The sequence below is a fragment of the Archocentrus centrarchus genome, chromosome 19 (genome assembly GCF_007364275.1).
Source record: "Archocentrus centrarchus isolate MPI-CPG fArcCen1 chromosome 19, fArcCen1, whole genome shotgun sequence".
Lineage (NCBI taxonomy): Eukaryota > Metazoa > Chordata > Actinopteri > Cichliformes > Cichlidae > Archocentrus > Archocentrus centrarchus.
In genome coordinates, this window is record NC_044364.1 from 7,319,651 (window position 1) to 7,346,759 (window position 27,109).

The 27,109-nt window shown below is 40.1% G+C and overlaps 1 protein-coding gene across 2 annotated transcripts; it reads right to left on the bottom strand.

Annotated features, from left to right (window-relative positions):
• Positions 1-1,695: 1,695 nt before the first annotated feature.
• On the bottom strand, positions 1,696-25,597 carry baiap2l1a (BAR/IMD domain containing adaptor protein 2 like 1a). 2 transcript variants are annotated; one of them, XM_030755386.1, is made up of 14 exons: positions 25,357-25,597; positions 23,886-23,961; positions 23,609-23,695; positions 15,061-15,122; positions 14,273-14,344; positions 13,252-13,386; positions 9,118-9,270; positions 8,879-9,022; positions 8,225-8,345; positions 7,601-7,814; positions 5,828-5,887; positions 5,590-5,737; positions 2,954-2,994; positions 1,696-2,857 (listed from the first exon to the last, which is right to left on the bottom strand). In XM_030755386.1, exons 1-14 carry the CDS (start codon positions 25,405-25,407, stop codon positions 2,785-2,787), a joined length of 1,437 nt encoding a protein of 478 aa, XP_030611246.1. In that variant the 5' UTR covers positions 25,408-25,597; the 3' UTR covers positions 1,696-2,784. The 2 variants fall into 2 exon arrangements, with proteins under 2 accessions (XP_030611246.1, XP_030611245.1); XM_030755385.1 differs by having other exon boundaries at positions 5,590-5,740.
• Between the last annotated feature and the right edge of the window lie 1,512 nt (positions 25,598-27,109).

Genomic DNA, 27,109 nt, shown 5'->3' on the forward strand with positions numbered 1-27,109 from the left:
GGGAGAAAAGGCTGAAGGATGCCACATTACACAAGAGCTGGACTGAAAATCCGCGACAACAGGTCTTATGGAGGGATGAATCCAAATTTGAATTTTTTGGTTCAAATCATTTTTGTTGTCATATATACAGAGGTCGTCAGGAGAGAGGTGCAACAGTGAGTGTCTAGAGCCATCTATAAAACACGATGGGCGCTCTGTCATGGCATGGTGCTGCATTTCAGCCAGTCATGTTGGAGATCTTGTCAAAAGTGAAGGAATAATGAACAGAGCGAAGTACTGACAGATCTGATCCACCATGTAGTTCCATCTGGAAAGCATCTAATTGGGAACAGCTTCATTTTTCAGCATGACAATGATCCCAAACATGCTGCCAGTGTGGTAAAAGCATACCTGGATAGAAAAACACACAATGGAACACCATCAGCCATGGATTGGCCTCCCCAGAGACCGGACCTCAACATTACTGAAGCAGTGGGATCATCCTCACAGAGAACAAAAGGCAGAAACATCCAAAGAAGAGCTTTGAATGTCCTTCAAGAAACCTGGAGAACTTTTCCTGAAGACTGCGTAAAGAAATTAGAAGAAAGCTGCCTAAGAGAGTTCAGGCTGTCTTGAAGACTAAACATGGTCGTACCAAAATACTGACTTTCAAGCAATTGAAATTTCTGTTTTTGCCTCATATGCTGTATTTCCTTTTATGTTTAGCTGCACCCATTTCCCATTTTCCTTGCAAAATATAACAAAATGCAGTGTGGCTCAAGAACACAGTACTGTATTTAGTATAATTACTTTTCTTGATTTGTGAAGCTCTTGGGCTGCATGTGCACATGAAAGGATGCTACGCACAATAAACAGAATTAAGTCAAGGTCCTAAAATACCTTAAAAAACAATTGCAGATGTTCTTTGTGGGTTTTTAATGTTATAACAATAATATTAAGTTATGATAAAAAGCACTACCTTCCATCTCAGCTAATAGCCAGTTAAATTAATGAGAAGACAACAGAAAACGAACACGAAGGTACTACTCAGGCTTTATGGTGTTTTATTGAGAAAAAAGAAAAAAAAAAAAAAAGACTACATTTGTCAACACAGTGGCAAGGTACTCGGAAGAAAGCATGTTTCAGTATGGCGGTGATGGGCTCACGTACATCAGAGGGTTAATGCGATTCAATAAACCGTCTCATGAATCACTTTCTCATCATACAGTTGGATGCAGAGAAGCAAAACACTTGGGAAAAAGTCTTTTTCCTCACAGAATAACACTTTGGAGATTTCAAACAGTGAGTCACTTATGTACATTTCAAATGATTCCCATTTAAGTACATTTTCATTTTTGCATAACCTGTGTGTTGTTCACAGAAGCTACATAACAACAGTGAAACAATGAGGAGTGAAATAATTCCCTTCATCAAAAGGTCATTTTACCCATTTAATATGCAAACCAGCAGTCAAATCTAAAAAGAGGTGGCATCCACGGCTCGCACTGAGCTGCTGCGTCTGATTTTTGTTTACAGATTTATTTAAATATTTCATACAAACTTATTGTATAAATACCCTTCTCATTCAAAACAGTGACTTACTGTTTCTGCCTTCACACACACCCTTTCCCCAACACGTCACTCTCCCTTCATTCTCACAACCTAAATACCTCTTTAAAAAAAAAAAAAAAAAAAAAAAAAAGACAGAAATAACCATAATATAAAAAAAAGAAACAATATAGATATTTTGGCAAGTCAGGAAGACAGCCTGTATGCTCGTCTGCTTCATCAGTATCAGGTAGGAATCATTTCCATCTGGATCTCATCGTTTTTCATCAAAACAAGTGTCTGAGTGTCCCACAGTCTTAAAGAGACGGGTTCACCCCACACAGGCTTCATCTGCCTGTTAGCATGTTAGAAAAGTTTTGGTTAATCTGTGTGAGCCCTGATAATTTTACCTATGCCTCATATAAAGAAAATGAAGATAGTTTAAATAGCATAAAATAAGCAAATAGGGCTCCTCAGTTTTTGCACTTGTTCGTACACAAAATGCCCGAAGCAGGTGGAACAGTGTTAAATGCAATCCACCTCATTTTTAAATTAAAAAAAAACAAAAAAAAAAAAAACAATCTATGATCATTCAGCCCATTTCCTGGGAGCAGCTGTATATGTATACATACTTTTTACTGGTAGTGATAGAGCACATTCTTGTGGTTTATTACTGGCTGCTTGTAATTCAGTGCAAATTTGATTTCTTTGATAGCAGCCTCACTGTTTACAGTTTTCTGTCTCCGTTCAATGTCAAGCCTCATATTAAGTTCCCGGTAAACAATGTAAAATAAATGTTTCCTCCTGCTGCTGCAGAACACATAGCAGCATTGACTGCAAAGCAAAGCAAGAAAACGCAACATGTTTGCCAATTTAACTGCAACTTTTACTGACATGATGGAGATTAGGCAAAGTCTGAACGTTCATTTTGTCTGGACTTATTACACAAACTCAAACCAGATGAATACACAAACAGTTTCTTTGTCCACAAAATTTTTTTTTTTTTGGCAATTCCTGCGTCTCCAAATGTGGGTTATTACTGTTGTGGCTGATGTTAAACACGCACTGGATTTCTTTAATACGGCAGACTGGTACTGAGAAAAACCGGCATGCAGGCTGGTGAGATGTTGGGTCGGGGAGATATTCAGTGTGTCGCGGGGGGATCCCTTGTTTTATGATTCCAGCACATGTAACATGAGTCCCCTGAAGGCATAACAGCGGTGAGAAAAAAAGAAAAAAAAAAACATAAGTTTCGAGTTAGATGAGCGGCGCAGATCTGTCATTTGTGACAGTCGGCTTCAGCTTGACCGTGGCAAAGGGGTTCCCTCCTCTGCGGGAAGAAAAGGAACAAAGTGGTTATAAGGTTATAGTCAAGTATCAGTTTAGTTAGTCGTAACGATCTGTGAAAATCTGCTGTGTCACTCACCCAAGAAAAGGAGCCTTTGCAGTTCCATTGACTAAAGAAACCTGTTATTTAAAAAAAATAAAATAAAATAAAATACAGAAGAAGAAATGAGTCTTCAACATCAAATCACAAAAGCAGAAACAACAGTGTTCAACAGGCACCACCACAATATCCAAAGACTGCCTCCAGCTGTTAAGAAAGCCAGAGTTGCTGGACTGGTTTGATAAGATTTCTGATCAACAGTTGCCCCCCCCCCCCCCCCCCCCCGCACCTCCTTCCTTTCTGATCAGCACAGCCGAGCTTTGACATGTAATTATGCCACAAACTGAGAACTCACCGAGGCTGGAATCTAGACAATCTAGAAAGGCTGCTGAGTGAAACACCCCCCCCCCCCCCCCCCCGCCCCCCACTCCCCGCCCCCTCCACCTCACCTTAGGATGGTGATAATCTTACTGCCAGCAGAGAGCAAGGCAAGCATGGAAAACAAAGTTTAGGAGCTGAAATATCTGACCTACTTACCTAGAAGTCTAACATAGTCACATAGTATAAGTTTGTTTATTCGTGGTAGATCAGATGAAATTAAATTTATATAATAAATTAGTTCTCTGTGTATAAGAAGGGATTTTTTTTTTTTGGCAGGAAACTCCCAGAAGTCACCAAAAATGTGACCAATCTTAAAGCTGCATTCATTCATTTTACACATCTGAGGTTTTTGTGTGGTTCTCGTCAAGCTTTTCTTTGTGGTTACATGAATCACAAAGAAATGAGCACAGATTTGCCTTACAAAGACAAACCTTTGATTAAAATTATGTTAAAACCAGAATTGGACTTTTCTAGATCATACAAAAGTAACACTTAAAAAAAATATATATATAAACAGTACAGTGACTCAGATTCAGTATCCTTTTCCAGCCCATTTTCTTTAATTAAAACATAACTTACAATTTCCCGGCACATAACCTAAAACTAAAAGTTAACTGGGTGTTGCAATTTTTCCCCTCGAAGAGCACAAAATTTAATGGTCTTTGACTCACATCGATCAACCACAATTTCAACGAGTGGCTGGCAAAGTGCCCACTGATCATCTTGTGATGGTGCAATCTTAGAACAATGCATGGATTTTCTTTTGCTACAAACCAGGCAATGTACACACCCCCACGGCAACCAGTGGATTTTTCCCAGAAGGAAGGAATGGCTTTAGGAACATAAACCCTGCCTCCAAAATCCCCAGACTCAAATGTGAGCGTTTGTGGGATGTGCTGGAAGAGATCTACCGAGAGGTCTCATTTCCGTGCTCAGGTGGTTTTTAATATTGTAGGCGATCAATTTAAGTAGCAGAAGTAAATAATTTGGCCGATGATGTGAACACAAACCATTTTTTCTGTAGCTGCTGGGCTGCTACTTTCTAAAAAAGGGTGTAAGGTATTGAGAATTTCAGGAGCAGCGTCGTTGGGCAGGTATAGGTCTCCCCTCGCTGTCGTATATTTCATAGCGAAACCCTGAGGCAGCAAAGGCAGAGGACAGTACAGGCAGTCCAGTACAGACAGAGCAGAAAGAAAGGTGATGAGGGAGAAAGAGGTGCGCCTGGGCTTGCCTGCTGGCTCAACAGACAGTAGTTCATTTTCAGTCAGGCGGTACGGTGCAGCTACAAAATTAAATTGAGACTGCACTCTCTTGTCCTTTATGCTTCCCTCTGTAACTCCTTCGTCTTCTTTAGTCTTGACATTTAAAAAAAAAAAAAAAAAAAAAAAAAAAAATCTCTGGTTTGTTTTACACTCTTCTTCTTGATATACTATATTTGTCACAACTGAAAACACCCCCGCTGAATGCAAATCTAAGCTCTCTGAAGATTAAACATGCTTCGGGGAAACGGCAGTTTTGATAAATATAGTTTACTTCCTTGAGCCTGTTAAAAGGAGCAGAGGTGCACGTCTAGCTGCGCTGCTTTTAAGGGCGTGGAGCCGATGACTGCGACTCAAGGAGCTGTTAACACGTGAACAGTCGGACTTCAAGCGCCTGTGTGATCCCATTTATGGTGTAGGCGTGGAGCGACAACTCAGCTAGGACACGTGTCCCAACAGGAAGCAATACCCCTGTGTGAACATGATGACTAACTTCATAAACTTCAGTCATTAAGCTCAAGCCATCGCAGCTGCCCATACTGTTGCCACCGAGGGAAAAAGGCGTCGCACAGAAGCACATTAAGGAGCAGCCCCAGAATATTAGCTTTTATGATGGCAGTATTGCTTCAAAGCACTACTGTGCCAAAGTATCCTCTTGTTTTAACTACTGTGTAGTTACAAGTTAGATTAATAGGATAAAGTGTCGAGTTAGCCACACTCACTTAATGGCTTCTGATTGTCCCTAAAAATGAATCACTTGTGAAATTAGAGAAATTCCTCACTTGTTTGTGTGTTACAGCAAAACATCCAGTATAAATCATATTTTCTTGGTAATCGATACTTTATTTCCTCCAAAAAAAAAAACAAAAAAAACTTAACTGCACACTGCTGCCTCTAACCACTTCCACCAGCTTAAGATATTTCATATCAAACCAAGTCATCAAAGCATGAGAGGCAAAAGATATCAGGTTACTTTAAGATGTTCCTGATGCAACAGATAACACATGGTTTACTCAGCCGAGTGCCAGTACTGACCGTGTTTACTGTTGAAGGCATTGAAGGGATGACTGGGCTGGAGGGGTTGTCGTCGCTGTAGTCTGGCGGTGGCAGCAACACCGGCTCCTCCTCCTCCGCCTCTTGCAGGCTGGCTATGCTCAGACGATGCACCGGCGTGCCTAGATTGCTACTGAAACATATTACATAAAGCTTCAGTTATCCAGCAGCAGCTGTGAAGTTATTGATTCAGTGCTTGGCATGCTGTAGCACCTCTTACCTATTTGATAGCGCTGGCTCAGTGTAAGGTCTGCAGTAGGATGAGGGAAACCAGCCCCGCCTGGTAACAGAAAGACACCGTTTAATCTCAAAAAGGTCAAAATAAAATGACATAATGATTCAGACGACTTCTTTTCTTCAGATCTGCTAAGATATAAAAATCACCGCAGCAAACGCAACACTTGAATGAGACGCTTACATCAGACAGAAAATATATGACAGACAGAAAGATTTCCTTCACTCCAAAGTTGTCTCCAAGTCACGTCGGGAGAAAACGATGACTTATCAGACCAGTGCAGTGGATTTGTTGCTAAGAAACAGAATGTACTGTGATTTCTCCCAACATGGCCTCTTCTTGGGGGAAAGAAAAAAATGCCACTAACTGCATTAAAACCACTTGAAATTAAAAAAGCCGCTTAATGACACGCACAATGAGCCGATAAGGCGGGCTTGCGTTAATTCTTTCAAAGTGGGACCGAAACGCAAACTGAAAGCACTCCGTAATCCTGCACGATCATTCCTAAGTGATCTGGCGAGGATGAAGATGAATGCAATTATTTGCAGAGGAGCGCAACGCTGCTGCAGCTCCATTAAACACAGCCTGCTGTACATAAACGAGTCTGATCATTTGTACAAACGGACACAAAGTCAACAGGTGCTCTGTTTGTCTGTGTGAATATAAAGCAGGGAAATACTTCATTTAGCACCTGTGCACATTTTTCCCTCCTCCCCTGGAGGTGACATGAAGTCACAGCTGCTCTACAAAAAGTGTGACTGCACCTGAACAGCTTTTTAAAAAAATTTCCAGCTAACATATTTCCTGTGACAAGGCATTTGAGGGAAGTAAAATGAAGAATTTATTGCCTGTTCAGTAAAATCCACATGACCAGATGCTATTTTTGTGCTTGTATTTCTGCATGTGTACGTGATGTTTTGGAGCACAACCAGTCGGCCAGATTGAGCTTTGTGACTGTCATATTAAACATACCTGACATACTCTGTCAGGCATGCGGTACAAGCACGGCACAGCAGTAAAAGTGCAAAGGAGAAACTCGTACTGCCACCTGAGTTACGTGGAAAAAACTGTACCCATGTGCCACCATCACTACATGTTTCTTGGAATAGACCTTTCCTGCTGCAGGTGTGCCGACGAGCTGCATCTTGATTGCTTTTAAATGAAGTACGTGTGGGAGGGCTTCCACAATTTTGGATTCAACTGTGGTTATGCAAGTCTTTAAACACCTAATATCCCATCCGGCTCTTAAAATTAGAGTGTAATACTAGCATTGTTTTTGCATTTCGGCTGCTTGGCACTCTCAATACTTTCTGTATTCCCAAACCTGTGAACGTGTCCTTTCTGAAGACACAATTCTTTAAATATGGGTTACAAATATGTACTTCAGAATATTGTACTCCTAAATATACACTGATTAGTCTGTGATTACGTCTTGCAACAAACTGATCTGTTCTCAAACTTAGAATTAAAACATAGGAGCGGCCGTCGGTTCGTGGATGCTGCCATGTAGCCCCGCCGTCCAGAATACATTGGACATGGAGGACATCGCCCTGCTGCCTAATTCATTTTATGCACGTGGCTAGAAACTGGCCACATGCTACGCCAAAGGTGGAGGAGAGGAGAATTTGCACAGCTAATGCTCCAGCTAATTTTACTAGTACCAGAAAGAAGAAAGGTTCGTGTTTTGTGAGAAAAACAAAGCTGGGGTTTTCTTAGTCGTCAACACAGCCCTGAATACAAAAGCAGCTGAAGACTCACTGCTGCGCCTTCTCCAGCTCTCCGTACAGCCAGCCGTCCTTCTCCTCCTGGATGAGCAGAGCGATGATGTCGCCTTCATCAAAGCTGAGGAGCGTTTCGTTGGTGCCCGCGGTGTGGGGGAAAATGGTTCTAACCCGGGTCTTCCTGCCCACATTCAGACCAGATGACTGCGATGTCGATCTGGACAGACTGCCCTCTCCAATACTGCCCTGATCTGGAGGCAGAAGAGATCAGAAATGAGACTGTCAGATTTCTGTTGAACCTGTGAAAAAGAATAGCAGCCTGATATTTTGGGGAAATGGCTAGCTGTTTTATTTCGTTTCTGTTCCCGCTCTTGTTTCTGGCTGCCTTTTTGCAGGTGTTTAATGAACAGGTGTGACATGAGAATTTATTCCTTACATTTTATTTATACCTATAGCTATCTTCAACACAAAAACACTGATCATGTTCATATCAAATTGCTACCTTTCCTTTTCCAACCTTTATTAGTTTTTTTGGTTTTTTTTACACCAATAAAGCCCCCCCCAAAATAAATCAGCATTTTCTAAACTCTAAGTCTGCAAAAGCTGATTTATGGGAAGCCCATATATATTTATTTATGCAATTTAAAACATCAATCAATACCTGAGCTGTGGTCTGAAGAGGAGTTAAGTGGAAATCGGGGCTCTTGATTAAACATATTGGCAAGAGGACTGATCTGGGCTTTCTGGGGTGGTGCGGGAGGAGGGCCAGACTGCATGTTGTTCTGGAGAGATGACAAAGACTGATTAGCAGACATATTATGATGACGTGAGTTGGTATTATTCAGATTTTGACAGGCATTTTGGTCCTTTGATCTCACTTGGATAAAGTCCTTACTGATGTGATAATAACGGTAAATAACGTTTATTTTCTTCCTCTTTATGCAGCACTAAACAGCTGTTGCTTCTGTGGACCGTAACACAATGCAAGAGCAACAACACGTACAAGATTTCCTGCTGATAGCCACGGCTGATGTCCTACTACTTTACACAACAGCTTTCAGCTGATACAACAGATTTCATCACTTCCAAAAGATAAAGTACAAAAACAACGGCACGACAAGATAAAACCCCGCAGGGCCAGTCTTTTACAAATGCTTTGTTCTAGTCATGTACTATTGTCTGCTTTATCCACAGTTTTTAATCAAAATAACCCCACAGTATGCTAAGTATATCAAGATGTGCGATCACATAAACTAATGCGTGACAGAAGAAATCTAAAAATCTTACATTTACAAATCCAGTTATAAAAACTCACCCTGTTATAGTGATCAACCAGCGGTGATTGTTCTGGAATGACGGACAGCCCTTCTATCATGCTCGCCACTGAGTCTGGCACCTTGGTGATGTCGCTGCACTTTTCCTGCCAGCTGGGGATCTTCACAGCCAGGATGTCTTTGGCCTGGAAACACCAGAGAATGAGAGTGTGTGTTAAATTATCCATTATGGAAGGTGTGATGTGGCTGTGCTGGATGTTCATCTCTGTCCTGTCCTTACTTTCTCGTGGAAGTTGCTAATTTGATAGGAGAACATGCAGTGTTTGTCTGCCAGGAAACAGAAGCGTCTCTTTTCTTCCAGCAAGGCCTCTCTGCAGCCATCGGCGATGAACTTCTGCATGTCCATCTGGCGTGATGAGATGGTCTGCAAATACTGCAGAGAGTGGTCATAGGACAAGAGGAACGGGATTAATAACAACAGCAATGACATGCATGAAAGATTGCATTATGTGTATTTGGAAGATTTCTCAAGAGCAAGTGAACCAAACTTGAACCATATGGTAATTTTTAATCTGTGCTCCATCAGGTTCATTAAAAGGCACAATGAGCATATATATAATTAAGAGGATCTATTATACTAATTTCCAGCTCCATAGTTTTGTTCTTAGACTCTAGTAGAGTAGCTTTGCCTGATTCACAGTTCAAAATAAACATTATTAATCTTAGTCCAAAAACTGAATTTAAAAAAAAAAAAAAAAAAAAAAAAAAAGAAAAGAAAATAGTTGTTTTCACTCCCTTCAAGCCAACTTTTAGCTGATTGGCTGCCCTGACAAACAAAAGGTTTGAACGCCATGTGGGCGGGGCTTCTGAGAGTCCAGAGTTTTGCCTGAGACCTCATTGAGGATGAGCCAAGAGTAGAAATAAAAAGGACAGAAAATAAGGAAGTGGTCTACTTTAAAATAATAATAGTAATTAATTAAAATAATTATTTCTATTTTATTTATGTCAATGCATTTTTTTTTATTTAGTGTTTTTTAACTTATTAAACTATAATCAGCCCATAATTCGTACATAAACTTGCAGCTTGTATCAGCGTTAAAACAAATCCTCAATCCCATTTTAAAAAAGGGGATTGAGGAAAGCTCAAATATTTGCTGTTTACTTTATTTTGATTTACTGCCTGTTTATTTTGCGAGTGCCAGCACCTCCGAGCTGCGGGATTTTGTTGTTTTAACACTGACCCGAGATGTGAATGAAAGTCGTTTGTGTGCACAGGTTAGATGCACAAATCACGGCATTAATGAGCTTTGTAGTCAAAGTCTCTGCACTTAAGGACAAGTTCGAGTCTCCTGCTGCTCCTGGATCCATCTTAGCTCAGTGGGAGCCCAAATCAGTGACCCCCTTTGCCAAAGACAGCCGGAGGCTGATTCTAGCTGTCATGCAGCACACACAGGCAACTGGACCCTGACACAAGATGCATCGAACCCTTTAAAATAACTTCTCAACCTTCACTTCATCCCTTTAGTCTACGCCTACTCCCCCAATCCTTTTTCATTTTCCCCAGGTTGTCATGGTGATGGTAAAGTAGCCTGTCTCTAAGGGCTCTGTCAAAGACCCTCCCCTACTGTCTGGTCTCATTCCCTCTGTGTGTGTCTCGCTCTCTCAGACACGGAATCAAAGCTCTTCATTTCCCATTTTCACCACTAAAATTGCCCAGACTTGAGGTGGAAGAGCAGGCAGACAGGGCTGAGCTCATTACTGGCAGCTTACCCAAGCCCTACACATTATTAGAAAGCCGGGCAGTTAGACTCGTCTCGAATGTGGCTCATTGGTGTCATTTTTATCAGATAATGAAAAAGTCAATTCTGAGGAAAGAAAGGCCCCAGTTTCAGCCCGGCTTGAGAAACGGGATCAGACTATCAAGCTACACCTGAATAAAATGGCTTGTTGTATGGGTGCCTTTTAAAAGGTGCCATTCAAATGGAAAGATAAACAGAAGACTGATACCAATCTAGCAGAAAAACACAAGAGTTGCAGAGGTGAGCCTGCAACACTTAGATCTCTTTTGCACTTTGCATTTACTGCTTGAAGACTTTGTATGAATCTCCCGCAACACACCAGGAGTACACACTGATGAAGATGTTATCAGCATGGGAGCATACCTTACTAAAACTGTATATACTTTTCAGCATTGACGGTGCCTTTCCAGATGCTCAAGGTGCCAATTCCATAGGCACTAATGCCATCACACCATCAGAGATGTAGTCTTTTGAACTGGGCACTTAGTCTGGAGGACATGGCATTCATGTTTTCCAAAGAGAATTTCAAATTTTGATACATCTGACCACAGAACAGTTTTCCACTTTGCCTCAGTCCATTTTAAGTGAGCTTTGGCCCAGAGAGGTTGGCATTGTCATATATGGCTTCTTCTTTGCACAATAAGAGCTTTAACCTGCATTTGTGGATGGCACGGTGAGCTGTGTTCACAGACGGCTGTGTTCCTGAGGCCATGCAGTGATTTCAATCGTGCCTGCTTTTAATGCAGTGCTGCCTGAGGTGACGAAGATCACAGGCACCCAGTACTGATTTTCAGTCTCGTCCCTTGTGCATGGAGATTTCTCCAGACTCTCACAGTCCTTTGATGATATTATTTATAGTAGATGATGAGATATTCAAACATTTTACATTGAGGAACATTATTCTGAAAAGACCTAATTAGTTGCAAAATGTTCCTCCAGCTGTTTCTTTTTAGTGCCACATACATTTCTACAATTTTTGCCCATATCCTGACTTTTATTTTTTTTTAGATTTGTTGCTGCTATCAAATTCAAAATGAGCTAAAATTTTTCTTAAAATGGCACAAATATTACAAATGTTCTATTGAGAATAAAACATGGGTTTATGAGACTTAAGTCAGTGCATTCTGTTTTTATTTACATTTTACACAGAATCCCAAATTTGGAATTGGGTTTGCACATCTACCAATAAAAATGGATCTGTTTTGGTTGTGATCATCCATGTCTACTTGTGAAAAGCTGTTATGCATGTTCTTTGCCTGAATGAACGTTGCTATAACACTCAAATAGGAACCAACTCTGACTCAGCTTCAAGCGTCCAAACTTAGATCCATTTCAAAACCTGAATAAATGCATCACATTAATTTTCCAGAGTGCAATGAAGCTTTAAACTCCCCAGTAATACTTTCTCTATTACATGATTACAGGATGGAAAAGTTGCTGAGCACAACGCAAAACAATGCTAAGAATGATGGGGGGTGGGGGTGGGAGGGAAGGGTAGTATTTATATCAGCACCTACCCACACATACCTGAATGCATTCAAAGTCCATCAAATTAAAACATACAGTACAACTTTCCTTCTAATCCACTATTCAACAGTAACTAGACAGAGAGCCAGAAAGTGATATTTTTTGCCCTAAGATGTTCTATATGGTAATTTAGAACTAAGTTTGGCAATTTGTAATGAAAAAAAAATAACAAAGGTAATAGTTTTTCATAAACTGCTGATTTTTAAATCACATGACTGCTCTATAGACCACACATAAGAAAGCCAGAACCAACCTCAGACACAAAGCTGATGACAACAAGATATTGGAGCATTTGGTGAATAAAGCACTGCTCTCTGCAGAGGAGCTGTGTGAGAGGTTTTCATTTTGATTGGACCATACCAATAAAATACTAAAAGGCTAAATGGAAAAGTATTTAACCTCTCCTGGCATTTTAGTTTTACAGGAATCAAAAGACCAATCCAATGTGCTACATCGAATACAACCTGCATCTCAACAGGCTCTGGAACTGTGTGCCTGCATGCATGCTTTCCTTTGTACAAATATAGGTGTGTGAGCCTCCAGTGAAAACAGTCATTCAAGCCAGCTAATAGTTCTATTGTACATCATGTAAAAACAGATGATCTGCAAGCAGCTTTGCCTATAGCGACATCTTTGATGGTTTTACTGCCATCTGAAAGGCATTTATAATGCCATTCTATCCCATGTAAGTCTAAAGATTTGAAGACACTATAGGTGTCCTTTCTTAAATGTCTGTCATCCGTGGGGCTGTTATGTAACATTAAAAAAACACACACACACACACACACACACACACACACACACACACAGGAAGAAGCAAACGTGGAATTTCATTCCAATGAGATGTCTTAATGTTACCGACAAACCAAGACCGCGAACCCTTCTTTCTTTGTGCTGATATGCGACTATCATGAGAAGTCTTGCCCATTTATCATCTATCCTGTCCAATAAATGTTGTCATCCTGATTTCATAGCCACCAGAGTGCAAGCATTTAAAGCTCATATACTTTAAAGACCTTCCAAAATATTAGTGCATAGTCCATCTTGACGTTAAGGAAAGGTTGGAGCTGGTTTTGCTTCAGTCTCACCTCGTTTTCTCTGAGCTCATACTTGGATGAGTGCTTTCCTTGGCTTTTCCTCCTGAGCTTCTTCAGGTCTGTCTGAGAACGCTCCAGGTAGTCCTGTTTCATCTTGTGCTCCGACTGATAGCGCTTAAAGGTGGCCTACAGAAGACATTTCACAAGAGGACATGGGAGAAAGCAAGGCCATTTCATTACACAAACAAGAAGAACCAAACCATCATCTTTACTACCCCCGGGGCACTTTAGCATCTATGAAATATGTTTGCATATCGATGGGCTGGTGTATGCAATGGAAACCTCCTAAAAAAAATGAAGTGGAAATGCCTAAAACTGCATCAGCTGGAATAACCACTTGAGGCCAGCTTCAAAAGTGAATCAGCTTGAAAACCTGCCCAACACTTCAACAGAAATCAGTGTGTCTGCAGCCTAATGCAAACATTTATTTCGGGGGGGGTATAGTAGCCAACTTCCCAACCTTTATGTCAAAAATGTTGTGTGTTTTAACTTATATTAAAGCTTAATGTTATGCATTATTAGGAGTGTGGCCGCACTGAGTACATGCGGCTGTCTTGACAGGTGCTTCTAGCTAGTAGCCATCTGCTAGGCTTTGCTAGCCACCAAACTCTTGACTTGTGTTTGTGATGTTGGAATATTTATACACAAAATATGCCTTGAACTGTGGCTATTTGTACTAATAGACTATGCAAGCTCCAATTTTTGGTGAGTGAAATTATAGCATTTTATTTGTATGCTTAGCACAATATGCACTGACGCATCTACGTCCGTGCACATCTCCCACATACCTGCCAACCTTAACTAAGCAGGTAGAGTTAACTGATAACTTAGCACTCTACCCTGTCTTCCAAAAATAGTCACTTCTTGCTCCAAACAACAAAAGATGATGGTGGTCAAAATGTGACATCCAAAACTATTTGCTGATGTCAAGGTGGCTATGCCCATCTTTTATATAATTGTGGTTGCATGTTTGCATTATAAATGAAAATATATTGCATATGGTGACACTTACATTCATGTATTTGACATCCATCTCTGTCTTCTTCTCCAGCTCAGTAACAACATCTCTGTGGAATCTCTTGAACTGCAAGGAGAAAACACACAAAACATCACTTATTTGTTGCAGCATACAGCGTTCTGCATGCATAGCTTGATAAACGCTATGTACAGTTCAGTCGCATGGCTTGTTCTAATAATCATGGAGTGACTTGGTGAATATATAGAATATATAGTAATGGGTTTCTGAGTGGATGAGATTTCACCCACAATGAATGGATTATCAGTTTATTAAGGTTAAAGATTTACAATCAGGCCAAGGCAGTTAAGATAATAAAAAAAAAGTTTTACATGCACACAGCATGCTGCGCCTTTTATTTTTTTTAAACATTGTGCTTCAATCGCTGGCATATTTCACCTAGTGACACTTGCCTTCAATTTACATATTGTCACAAGTATTTCACCCCAAGGCATCAGGTCCTGGAAATGTGGCTTTTCCACTTTGTCAGCTTTTCTATCCTCTTTACTTAAAACTATTTCAAACTCAGAAATTATTTAAAAATTTTGTAGAGGTTTAGTGCTGGGAGAGGACTGAGAAATAAAATGTTCAGTGTCTAACATTTAGAAATAAGCTAAGCATTTTTTTTTTTTTTTTTTTTAATCGTGCTCAGGCTAAGGCCAGCCCTGCATGGACCATATTTGGTGTTTTTGTTTTTGTCAAAAGATGCTAAGAAAGAAAGAAAAAAAAAGTGCAACACTTTCTAACTTAACAAGTAACCAGACTTATTCTTTAGAGCTACTTACATTCTCTTCCAGTTCATTATGGACCTTCTTGTGGGCTTCTGCAATCTCCATCAGAACAACACCTGGAGAAAAATTCAGCGTATTTCAATAATTGTGTCGAATCGTTGGCTTGTATGCCCACAGGGTTTGTACATATTTTTTACAAATGCGTTATTCTGATTCACTGCACTTTAGGCATTTGTTAGAACACACTTGGACAGAGATCTTTTGCTCCCACCAACAAAAGCTAACTTTAACTGCTGGCTCTAGCTGTATTTACTGTAGGGACATTAGCGTTGTCAGGCTTTTCATCTAAATTTATATTTCCATGGATCGGAGACTGTTTCTTCATGAGGGGTAGGAGACAGAAAGCATTTTAAAACCAGCAGGCACAGATCCAAAAAGCATGACATAGGCAGATACATATTAAGGGAGAATCTGTATCAACAATTGATACTTTTTCAAAAGCTTCCAGTTTCATAGAGCCTTTCACACATCTTTACAGCCCATACTTTACAAATGACTTCTCTCCTTTCAATATTTGAACAGCTGTCAACAAGCAGTCTCTATGAAACATTCTGGTATTGTGCAGTCAGATACAGAACAGTCTCCATTCACAGTCTGGCTACAGCACAGACCGAGCAGCATATGACATGAAACAATGGGCGTGAGTCAATACTGTAAACAGAAGGGGGACAATCATAGCTAAGCAGTTTATACTGTTACCTCTATCACAATTGGGCAAAATCTAGACTCGAGGTTTATTATAGGACAAAATGTTCTGGTGAAACCTGCAAAAACATGCACATTTCTGGGGATGTGACAGTCAATATGAGGGAAAAGAGTGAAAGTGAATGACCTGCACAGATTTCAGCACCTTCTGAAGGAAGTAAAGAAAGCACAAGTATCAGTTTCACTTTGTGATTTTTGGGTGAAGGAAAAAAAAAAAAAAAAAAAATCTCTAAAAAGGTGTCCATGTCAGCACACACCACCTCTGAACACCTAAGCACTCCTATACATTTGATCCAACACCTGACATTCCTCTCCATACACCCCCACTCAGAGCAAACAAACGTAATGATACAGAGCTGTACGTCTGCGATCCTGCGGGCAGCGCCCAGCTACAACAACATTGCCCTCTGAAGGTCACCAGAACGTACTGGTAAATGCTGCCTTTGTGTTTCAACCTGGGGGTTGATGGGGTGGGGGGTGGGGGGCAATGGATGTTGAGCTGTTTGCACAGCCCCAACAACAGACCACATGGGGTGGAAGGGGGAGGCTGAGAAAGGCCAGGAAGGGGCCTTCAAAGAGGCCATTGTACACCTGCCGGTTTCACCTTTGGGGTGAACAAGGTGTGAAAGCCGGCCCGAGGGAGGCCAAATGCTACAGAAAGTCATCACAAGGTGCATGAGTCTGTCACATGAACAACTGAAGGAAGACAGCACAATGTACAATTTCTGGGTATTTTTTTTTTTTTCCTATGGAAAGTAAAGAGGGGAAAAAAAGCAACTCTTTCCAGCTGGTTCTAAATAAATAATTATGAAGACACATTCCCTGGCTACACAGTTTTGCTTAAATGTTAATATCTACCAGACTGGTACTGCAATTCCAACATCATCAGATGAACTGAACTCCTCTGTCTGTTGCTAGTGGCTTATTTTCATTTGAGCACTGCAAGTATAAAGACAATGTAATCTTCCCCCAAGCTTTTCAAATAAACAATTGCATGTTCACTTTTTTTTTTTTTTTTTTTTTTTTGCAAGTAGATACAAGCTTGATAAAAGATCCTTGTGGAAAACCACACAATCCATGATTCACACATTCGACCTATGATTCATTATTATTAACACCAAACGCCTTTTCTTCACTTCGTTCAGCGCCCACTTAGCCCATGTAAAATTTACCCTAGCCTGTACATTACAGATAACACATCTTACAACTCCATTAAATGACCTTTGGACTTCAAACACTTGGAGCTTGGTGGATCTGATGCTTAGACAAGAGGGTGAAAAAAGCACAATCCAACTGTGCTGTCGAACAAAGTAAAGGTTAAAACTAACATCTGAAAAGACGTTTCTTTTAATGTCATTTGAAGCTGAACATAATTCATGTTCCTCGCTCCACGCCTATCAGTTGCCACTTTTATAAGACTGCTGATAAGTCAGTGAATGACAAACGCCTTAGACACAGTCAACAGGTGACGCTATTTATGAGATGGAAATGCCCTGTGCCAACAAAAATCCTGCTAGATAAGGAAACTGCCCAGTATGAGGTGATATTTGCATGGTAAACAGTGGAGCTCACACATTCTCTTTATTTCACAGTTCTTTCCAACTAATGCATCACATGTTCACCTATTCAACGAGCGGACACAACAAATCGACTAGCCCAGGACGCGTCCACAGTCATCAGCCACCGTCTTGTAACAAGGTTTGATCACTGAGGAGAGCATGCAGTGTCTGCGTGATCCTGTGTGAGTCAGAATCAAATGGTATCCAAGTTATAAGCATTACAGTGAAGGTGGGAAAAGATTGTGTTTGGAGGTTGCTACAGAGGAGCTACTCCCTTAATGTCATCATGATGATGAGGCCACCATGATTAATGCTGAATCCAATACGGTGATAACACACTGAGTGATCTCCCACTCGACTTCCTTATGACAGAGATCTTAGATACTCCTCTTAATTTAGCTAAGGTTAAATTACAAGCTCCCAGATGACTTCATGAACAAACTGCAATTGCAGACTGTTTTAAATGTAGCAACTTGCATATTTCTAATGTTTCACATGATTTCCCTTCATACTGCCGGCTGTTATTTTTTTGCCAGAGGCAGCCTCCCAGGGCGTCACCAGCTGAAAGGGTGCCAAAAACAACGAAGAAGTGTTTTCTTTTTTTTAAACCACTCCTAACGTTGACTTTTCAAAAAGTCTGAGATTTAAGACGTGAATAAAAAGCAACTAGCCGCATTTGATCGCCACTGCAGAGTCGTGATACAGAGTGAAATTACAACTAAGAGATAGAAGCTTTATAAAATGTGCCTAAATTTTTCTCCTCAGGAAAAGTACATCACTTGCTGACAAGTATTACATAAAATGATAAAAAAAATAAATAAATAAAAAAATAAAAAAAAAACTCCAAAATTACTAACAAATGGAACTTGAGGCGAGATTCCTTTAAAAAAAAAAAAAAAAACCCTCCACAAAGTCAAATAAGCATTTTCTAGCTCACATTTGAGAGATACACTTCTTTTTAATGGAACCACACTCAGTTCACACACAAACAAAATCTACTCCAAACACACATATGATAAAATCGATAGCCATTTTGACACATGGGCACATTTCTACTCAAGCCTCTTCCCTCACCTTAAACACGTGGAGACTTCAAGTAGCATGAACACGCCTGAGGCTGACTACTTCCTGCTGTGTGCTGCACATAGGAAGGGACAACATATCCCAGCCTGATTCTCTTAAAACTGTCTGAAATTCATAAGTAAAAATAGCTTATGGTGCTTAAAACACTATGGACTGCATCCTGCAGGCATCTTCATTTACATAAGCCATTTTGGGGTGTTGATTCTCAGTGTTAATAATAACAATTATCCACAGTGATGTTTTTGGCTTAATGTTGTTTAATGGTTTGAGTATTTACTGTGATTAAATATCTACTGCGTCTGTATCCAATCAATACCCGTTGCCTTGACAAAAAGTAATGACTTGCCGTCACACAGAGTACAAAATATCATTTATTAATACCAGAGCAAATAATACCCTGAGCACAGAGTCTCAATTTTTTTTAAACATTAAACTGAATGCTAGCTTCAAATGACTTCAAGAGGTTAGCTGAGGTTTGTATGTACATGTATTTAAATTATAACAAAAGTTAGTTTTGAACTGGCCATCAGGCATTCTGAGACATACCCCACTGTGTTGCAGTGGACTTGTGTGTCTCTGCACTGGCTCAGAAATACTCGTTTCCGTGTGCCTGCCAATTGGGTGAAAGCATGAATGTGTCTGTGTGGTTTGAACTCAGCACAATGTCAAATATCAGCAGTTTCATTTCTCATAAGCTATGTAGCATCAAGTTTTAAAACACTCCTCACACCCATGCACGCTAAGATATAATATTTTCATGCCTCCAAATAAATTAATAAAAGAACCTGGAGTCTAAAGACTTTAGCTTGGCAGACTGAAAGTCAGAGGACAAATTGAGCCTAGCTCAGTCTGAGTGTAACAAACTGAACACAGACAAGATAAAATGTAGAAGTATTGCATGTAGAAGGTTTTGAGGTGTAGGCTGGAAGATTTTTATGAATTTATTACCTCAGCAGTTTAGCAGTTTTCCCCATTTACAGTCTTTAAACTAAACTACGTTCACTGCACACGGTCACAATAAATTTTGGTCATGCTGTGGTGTCCAACCACTTTTCCCCCGTGTGACTGTAGCATATGAGATGAAAGAGGGATATCAATCTCTTCAATAAACTCCCAGAAGAAAATTTGCCTAAGCTGCTATCATTTACTATTATTATTATTATTATTATTATTATTATTATTGTTTCACAATCACGAGGGTGACGATTTTTTTGTTTTCAAAAATTATGCATCACATTTATTCCAAGAACTTGGAATCTTGGAAACACAAATGGCCCAACAAAGCCAGGTATTTAAAAAGAAAAAAAAATATCACAGATGTTTTTTCCTAAGGATAAATGTTGGTATTACATAGCAGGAAAGTCACAGACATTAATAATGATTGCTTCTTTTAAGGTGATCAGGTTCCAGGGTGACAGTAAAGTGAACACTAGCTCATCAGCATAGCTTTCTGAGACACTTAAAGGACCTGAGTTATCAGTTCCAACTATGACACTTTAAAATGTGTACCATAAAAATACATTGATTGCTAAGGAGACACATTTTTTACTCATTAAAGTGAAACGTAGCAGAATATAGCTTGGTTTTTTTTTTTTGAGTCAGTACAGGAGTACAGGCTATTAGGAAAGATAAACTGCTTAATCACACTGATTACACAGGCTATACTGTGTGTCATATCTAAAGAATAAAGCCAACCTCTGAAATAGCTATAAGCTAAATATTTGAAATGCCACCAAGTCTTATTCGCCTCAACATTAACCAGTCTTCAGAAGAAATGGTGCCTCTCAAAAGCAAAAACTTGTTATAAAAGCTATCAGCGGGACACACTCAGCAGACTGAGCTCTGAATCCTCGCTCTCTAAAGTGAAAGAAAAATCATTCTGGCTGACATCACCATTTTTCTCTTGCCGACAGTGTACGTCAATATTAAAAAAAAAAAGCAGACTAAGGCTTGACAAACAGTGTAGAGAAAAGGTGGAAGGGGTGCGGTTCATGCTATTCATTCTCCCGTAACATTTTCAGTCCTTCAATACCTGCTGCTTTTCAGAGTGGAATAACTCCCTGTGGAGTCCAGTCATTTGCTCATGCATAGGCAATTTCAAAATGTAAAAGCCCCGACTATAACTTTCATCAATCAAATGAAAACTTTTTGTAATGACCTGCTAAAATGTTAATTTAAGGGTAGCAAAAGCAGGCAGCGGCTATAAAGTCTGCAAACCAACTATGCAGAGACAGGCAGTAGTAGTTAGTAGCAGCGGTGCATTAAGTGATCACAGATGGAAAGAGATCTGGGACAAAAGAGTGCATGGCTGAAAAAGCTCATTATCCAAGTAACTTACTGATAAAGTGAATTCGTTACAGCGCTGCCTTTTGTGAAGCCAATAAATGAGATTAAAGAGCGCAGGAACGGTGACACAGATTAAGGGCTTTCACTCATCTGAGCACTTAGTGTTTCTTCAGGCATTAGAATAAAATTCTTTTCCTATCACTAATAAGCTTTCACATTCATTAAAGTGAGAATCAGAAAAAATTGAGCGGCACCCAAGTAAAAGCCTCGGGTAGCTTTCTGCAAATACCTTCTAACCTCTGTGACGCACGAGCTTTGTGTCATTCACGGAGGGAAGGGGGGAGAAAAAAAAAAATCTATCACTACAGAGGAAAAATCTTTACAGGTGTCTGCAGCAGAGAAGTATAGTAATCTATCTGGTGTCTCATTCTGAATAGTCGTGCAGCTTAAAGTAAATAAAGATTAAAGATTCACTTGAAGCCATGATAAACAAGTATAAATCCTGCAATAGTCAGGGCTCCCCTGTTTAAAGACAGTTAGGAAAGGCAGATGGAGGGATGGGAGGGTGAGGATGAGGATCAGTGGTGGGTAGGCAGTCTCCTCGGTCTGTCTGTTGAGCGTGTTTGCTACTCTACATGCTGAGGTGGGTGAGAGAATTCACACTATCGTGTTGTCTATGCCAGGCAGTGAAGGAATGGCCACGGAGCCTGGAGTTCAACACTTCACCTCCCATTCCACAGTCTGGATATCTGGGTAGGATTTTAGGCCTGAGCTCACATAATGTGATGGAGTAACCTGCCCCCATGCATGCGGATAGATGCGATCACACATACACACACACACACGTAGGATACACACAATCTAGTACAAAATTTATTGAGATACTTGAGTACTTGTTACCCAGAAGGGGCCAGTTTGACTACCGGTGAACGTTCAAAATCACAGCTCTCATCTGTGAGTTTCCATAACAGGAAATGAAAAGTAGAACGCAATGTTTGTAAAGCCATTTCACTTCAGTGATTTTGGTATGCAGAGACAAGCCTACGTAACGCAAACACATTATTAAGTGAAGAAATGAAAACTGCCATTGTTCACTGACAAGAACGTCTTAAACATGAGCTCCATTTCACAACAGCGCAGTATGAGACGTCTCCGATTATGTTAAAAACATTTCAGCCCTTGTCAGAATGTCAAAATATAAATTTGCCTTCTCTGTGTTGCCACTTTGCAGCTAGATGGGCTATGCTGTAAGGTGTCATAGTGGTAAAAAAAAAAAAAGAAATATCACTAACTTCTCTTTTCGCATCTGTTCCCTTCATCTACTCTAAAATTTTCTCAAATCTTAATCATGACTGTCCTCAGTGTTCCTTTAAAAGACAGAAGCAAACTGACAGAGCGTTGTCTTTCCATTTTAACTACCCTGCTTTGATTTCTTGTCTGGTTGTCACATCCTTCTGATTCACAACAGGCCAATCTGTACAGCACCGTGTCATGAAGTGATGCAGCAGAATACAAAAAAGCAACTTGATGAATTGTAATTGCGTTGAATTATGACCCCCCCCCCCCCGGACAAAGTAGGTCGGCTCCAAATTTCAGCACTAATCGAATAATTGGAGATGACTCACAGGATGGATGAAAAACAACCTGTACGTGCTTGATGGCAGCCTCAGAGAGGAGCCTGAGAAGCGAATGCGCTTCAATCCAAATGAGAGGTAGACGGTGCATAATGAATTTCTGCTGCTACCTTGCCTCAGGTACATTGTTATTTTGAGATGCTTGTGTAATTAACTAGCATATGGGGTGAGGCAAGAGGAATGTGTCACTATTATTAAACTTGAAATTGCAGGAAACGGCATTTTAAGAAGTGTCCAGCTTACATTACACTGGCAGGATGTGAGAGAGTTAAACTTCAACCATATGCAATATATATTCCAGTCCCCCTACCCCCCCACCCCCGTGTCAGAGATGTGGACCTGCACATTATTAGGCAGATGGGTTTAATGTTGTGGCTTTTTTATGTGTCGCTAATACAAACGGGGTAATCAGGGGAAAACAGGAAGCGTTTTCCCAGGCTAATAAAATAAGTCTGTTTACCAGATGATGATTAAAGAGTGGGTGTTAACCTTCAAGTCTGGAAAGAAAAACCAATAAACATTCTACATTCTAGCCAGCAGGGGGCAGCTCCTCTGGTTGCAAAAAGGACTCTGCTTGCATACATGTTTATGAGAAAATGACCTTCCTTCTCACTTGATTTATGACCTCACTATGCATGTTACTAACAACTTTATGGTCTCAGTCACTATTTTTAAATTTTATTTAGCAGAGCATGATATTTATTTAGGAAAATTATGACATCATTTAGAGGAATCCTCTAACAGGGACAACAAGGCATGCTTTGGTGTCCTTATTAGTTTGTCAAATAGATATTTATAGACTAGCTGCTACTGTATGAGTACGCACTTTCAAGCTCTTTTATGGTGAATGCAAAAATGCTCAAACTGAGGCTTCAAAATGGTCTTCCACAAACTAATGGCTGACAACAGCTGGGAACATAACCCTGCTGTAAAAGACACAAATTCATAGGTGTATGGGAAGCAGGTGGATTTTTGTTAGTTTAGACCAGAACCAGCCTAGCCATTCCACAGTTTTCAAGTTCTCTACTAAGCTAATGGCTGCTGGCTGTAACCTTACATTCATGTAGAGACATTAACGTGGAGAAATTTGGTAAAAGAATTTCCCATAAAATCTAACTGTTTCTTTAAGTACATAAGAGGAATTCTGCAGTCATTTTTTTTTCCAAAGCTTTAGTCTCACAGCAGAGACATTCTGGCATGGATATGCATCAGGCAGCCCCTCTTGAGAGTTCCCTCATTGCAGGTAGATTTAAAGTGGACTTGCATAATACTCACCGAGCTCTCTGGAGACTGGAGACATTATAGCATTTTCTCCGATCTTTGACACTGCATCAAAATACGCTTTTCCAGCAAGAGCCATTGCTGTGTGGGGAGAGAGATGGGCACAGTTAAGCTTCAGTGGACTTCCTGGATCATTTTTGAGCTGTGCTTTGACCATTTAGAGTGCTGCCACTTTAAAACAGCTGAAGTGCACCAAAGTTCACTGTAGTGCTTATGGCTCATTGTGGGCTCATGCCCTTTTGTCCTGTGCGAGGGTGAAAACTGTGTTTACCTGTGACTGATTTCTCATAGCTCTTCCCGAGGTTGACCAGGTTCCTCAGGCCTGGGTTGAATTGCTCCATTACATTCTGGGGTAAAGAGCAGAGTCTTGTTATTGTGGATAAAAGCAAAAAAAAAAAACAAAAAAACATGGCATCTCCTAACAATTCTAACTTTGAGACATTGTTTTTTAAAGTTTTTAAAATAGGGGGCCTGGTCATGAACAATAAAACTCACAAGGCTATTTTAGTGGGAGTGGGTGGAGAGGAGAAATACTAGAAAACAAGTGCAAGTGTTTGTGCTGTTGCTCTATAAATATCACCATGTGAGAACAATAAAACTTTCAATCTTTAACTTGACCCCTCACGAATGCTGTGCAACTCCCTCGAAAGAGCGAAGTCCCACACAAAAGTCCCGGCTATTTGCAGCACGAACCTCATCCCTCTCGCTCTCTCCCTCTTTCCCTATTGAATAATCAAGCACTGGTCACCCCCTGCCTCTATTCCCCTGGCACACCCTCAGTAGAACAATGAAGGGGCAGGTATGACTTTACATGGGGGAAAAAACCAGCAGAGAGAGAGGATTAAAAAAAACAAAACAAAAAACAGCAGGTTCCTGGTACACTAAATTACAGGTACAACTCCATCTCTTTTTCCACTGTTCCACAAACCAGTAAGAGCATTTCAAAATGTACTCAAGTCCACCCCAACTATTAAACTTTAACCTTTACTCAAAAGGCTTTCCATTTCCTGTCAGAGATGTGAAGGCTCACTTGCTTATCACTACTGAAAAGTAGAAGTGTAAGCTTGATTAGATTAGCCCAGAGTGACTAATCAAGATTACATTCAAATTATTGCTGCAGTCCTTTCAGATCTTCTGATAAAGCTGCAGCAGATTGATTGATTGATTGAGGGACTTGGAGGAACTTTAACAGGGCTGTGGTTCACTGTGATTTATGAAATTATTTAACAGCAGGGTGTGTCCCTGCTGTGGCAGTGGCATTGTTGAATTTTCTTTCCCTGTTAAACAGAAAGTTTCAGTTGCTCCAACAGTTTTTTTTCCCCTTCCAGTGTGAAAGCACAAATGGCTCCTTGAAACATTAAGGTAATGAGGGGGGAGAAAGTACGATTAGTCCCAATAAAACTAACGCACAGTAACAATATAACCATTTCTATCATTTTATGGTAGTTTTACCTGCGGTTTACAGCCACTGTTGAAAAGCAAAAAAGCAGACTCGCCTAACTAGAAATAGCTGATTAGTCCCAATAAAACTAACGCACAGTAACAATATAACCATTTCTATCATTTTATGGTAGTTTTACCTGCGGTTTACAGCCACTGTTGAAAAGCAACAAAGCAGACTCGCCTAACTAGAAATAGCTGATTACCCCTCAAATACACACACAAAAAAAAACAAAACAAAACAAAAAAATAAATAAACATAATATCTATAAATCATTTGCTGAATGCATCACCTCACTCACCTTAAATGTACTTTCAGTGAGCTTGCTCACATCCTCCGGATCCCGAGCCATGACTGCAGGTTGTTTCTTAAGCTCAGAATTTATGATATATAATATATAAATATAAATGAAGAAAAAAAAAATCACAACAAAGCGGGAAACAAAAAGGGCACTTGGTAATTCAGGTGTTGTTTCACTCCGAGTAATAAATCCCACAGCGAATCCTGCTCCGTGTCTGCACTCCGTGCATGCGAGCGGGTAGCGACGCTCTGCAGCCGGCGGAGGACGAACTGACTGGGACACCGAAAGACTTCCCCGTGCCTTTAGGGGCGGTGAGGGCGGGGGGGAGCTCAGACGAGGTGAGAGGGCGGGGGACCGGCGTGACGTCACGAGAGGTGTTACACAGGTTAAAGTTTTCAGGTATTGAAATACAAAGCTATGGCCTGTTGATTCAATTGACTGCTAGGAAGAAAAAAAACATGGAAATGTGACGTATTTTGCCAGCGGATTTAGATACAGTATTCCTTTTAGCCTAGAGAGGGCGCTACTGTACAATAATTAGTACTGTCACAGTGACGGAAGATCCCACTTGGAGCATGCATTAGCGATGGAAGGTTTACTGTAAGTCTGTACTCTAGTGGAAGTATTATTATTATTACAAGTATCTTCTCTTTAAGCTATTAGTTAGACCTACTTTTTACTCTTAATGCTGAATACATTCTCAGTAGCAATCAACAGCTGAGATACATCAGAATATTATGTTTGTATATGAAAGGTCATTTTCTTATGTTGTCTGTGTATGGTCAATAGGCTATGATGGCTCCTCATAAATATCATGTCAACACTTCATTAATCAACACTTAATTAATTTTTTTTTAATTTTAATTACAACTTTATCAGAACCTTACACGCTGCAGTTGAGTGAACAATATCCACTTCATATGCAGTTAAAGTTCAAAGCAGGTCAAATTTTAAACTAATTTCACTCCAAGTGACCAATCAAACTGACCAAGACTACAGCTTTCTTTGTGCTTAAAATGTATCTAAGTTCTCCCCTCAGTAACAAGCTTTAAAACTATCTGACGCAAACAGCAGCCACACCCATTACTGAAACTAGCCTTTATTTTGATATCATTGATGGGCCAGTAAAGCTATATAACTGTGTCTTGCACAATCATGGTGCTTTTGTCATGATAAAATCTGTCCACAGACATACAGTGCAAACACCCGCACAAGTACTTAAAGCTGCCTTTGTAGTAGTTCCCTGAACAATAGGTGTCACCAGCATCTCATCTTGCTATGGTGACACTCTCTACCACTGACAAGATTAAAAACAAAGCTGGTCTAGCTGCCACTAGTGACAATAAAGCTAATTCATCTCAGCTTAAATGTGGAAAATAATAGAGGAAAAATGAAACAGTAAGTAAATCAACAACTGTACTTTAGTATTGTGTTAAGCATTGCGCTTCAGTAAGAAAATTACATGAAAATGTACATGTAATCAAAATACTTTAAGTCAGCATTTTGGGCATATTTGTTGTTGTTGTTGTTGTTGTTGACTGTAACTAGGCAGAAAATAAATCAGGAGCATACATATATATGAATATCTGCTCCACTTGATTCATTCTGTGTTACCTGTACACTGAAATACTTGCATTTAAAACAAAAACAGTGGATGTAGGCGATATGGGGAGGGGGGGGTAATAACAAACCTATTAACTAAATCTTAACTCAATTTAAGTATTGTCCCAGTAACAAGTAACAAGTGGTTGTG

Coding starts and splice junctions, on each gene's coding strand:
- baiap2l1a (XM_030755385.1), bottom strand. CDS start 25,407: ATGGCTCGGGATCCGGAGGATGTGAGCAAGCTCACTGAAAGTACATTT. Junction 14,345..15,060: donor ATAATGAACTGGAAGAGAAT/GTAAGTAGCTCT, acceptor TTCTCCTTGCAG/TTCAAGAGATTCCACAGAGA. Junction 9,023..9,117: donor TTAGCAACTTCCACGAGAAA/GTAAGGACAGGA, acceptor TGGTGTTTCCAG/GCCAAAGACATCCTGGCTGT.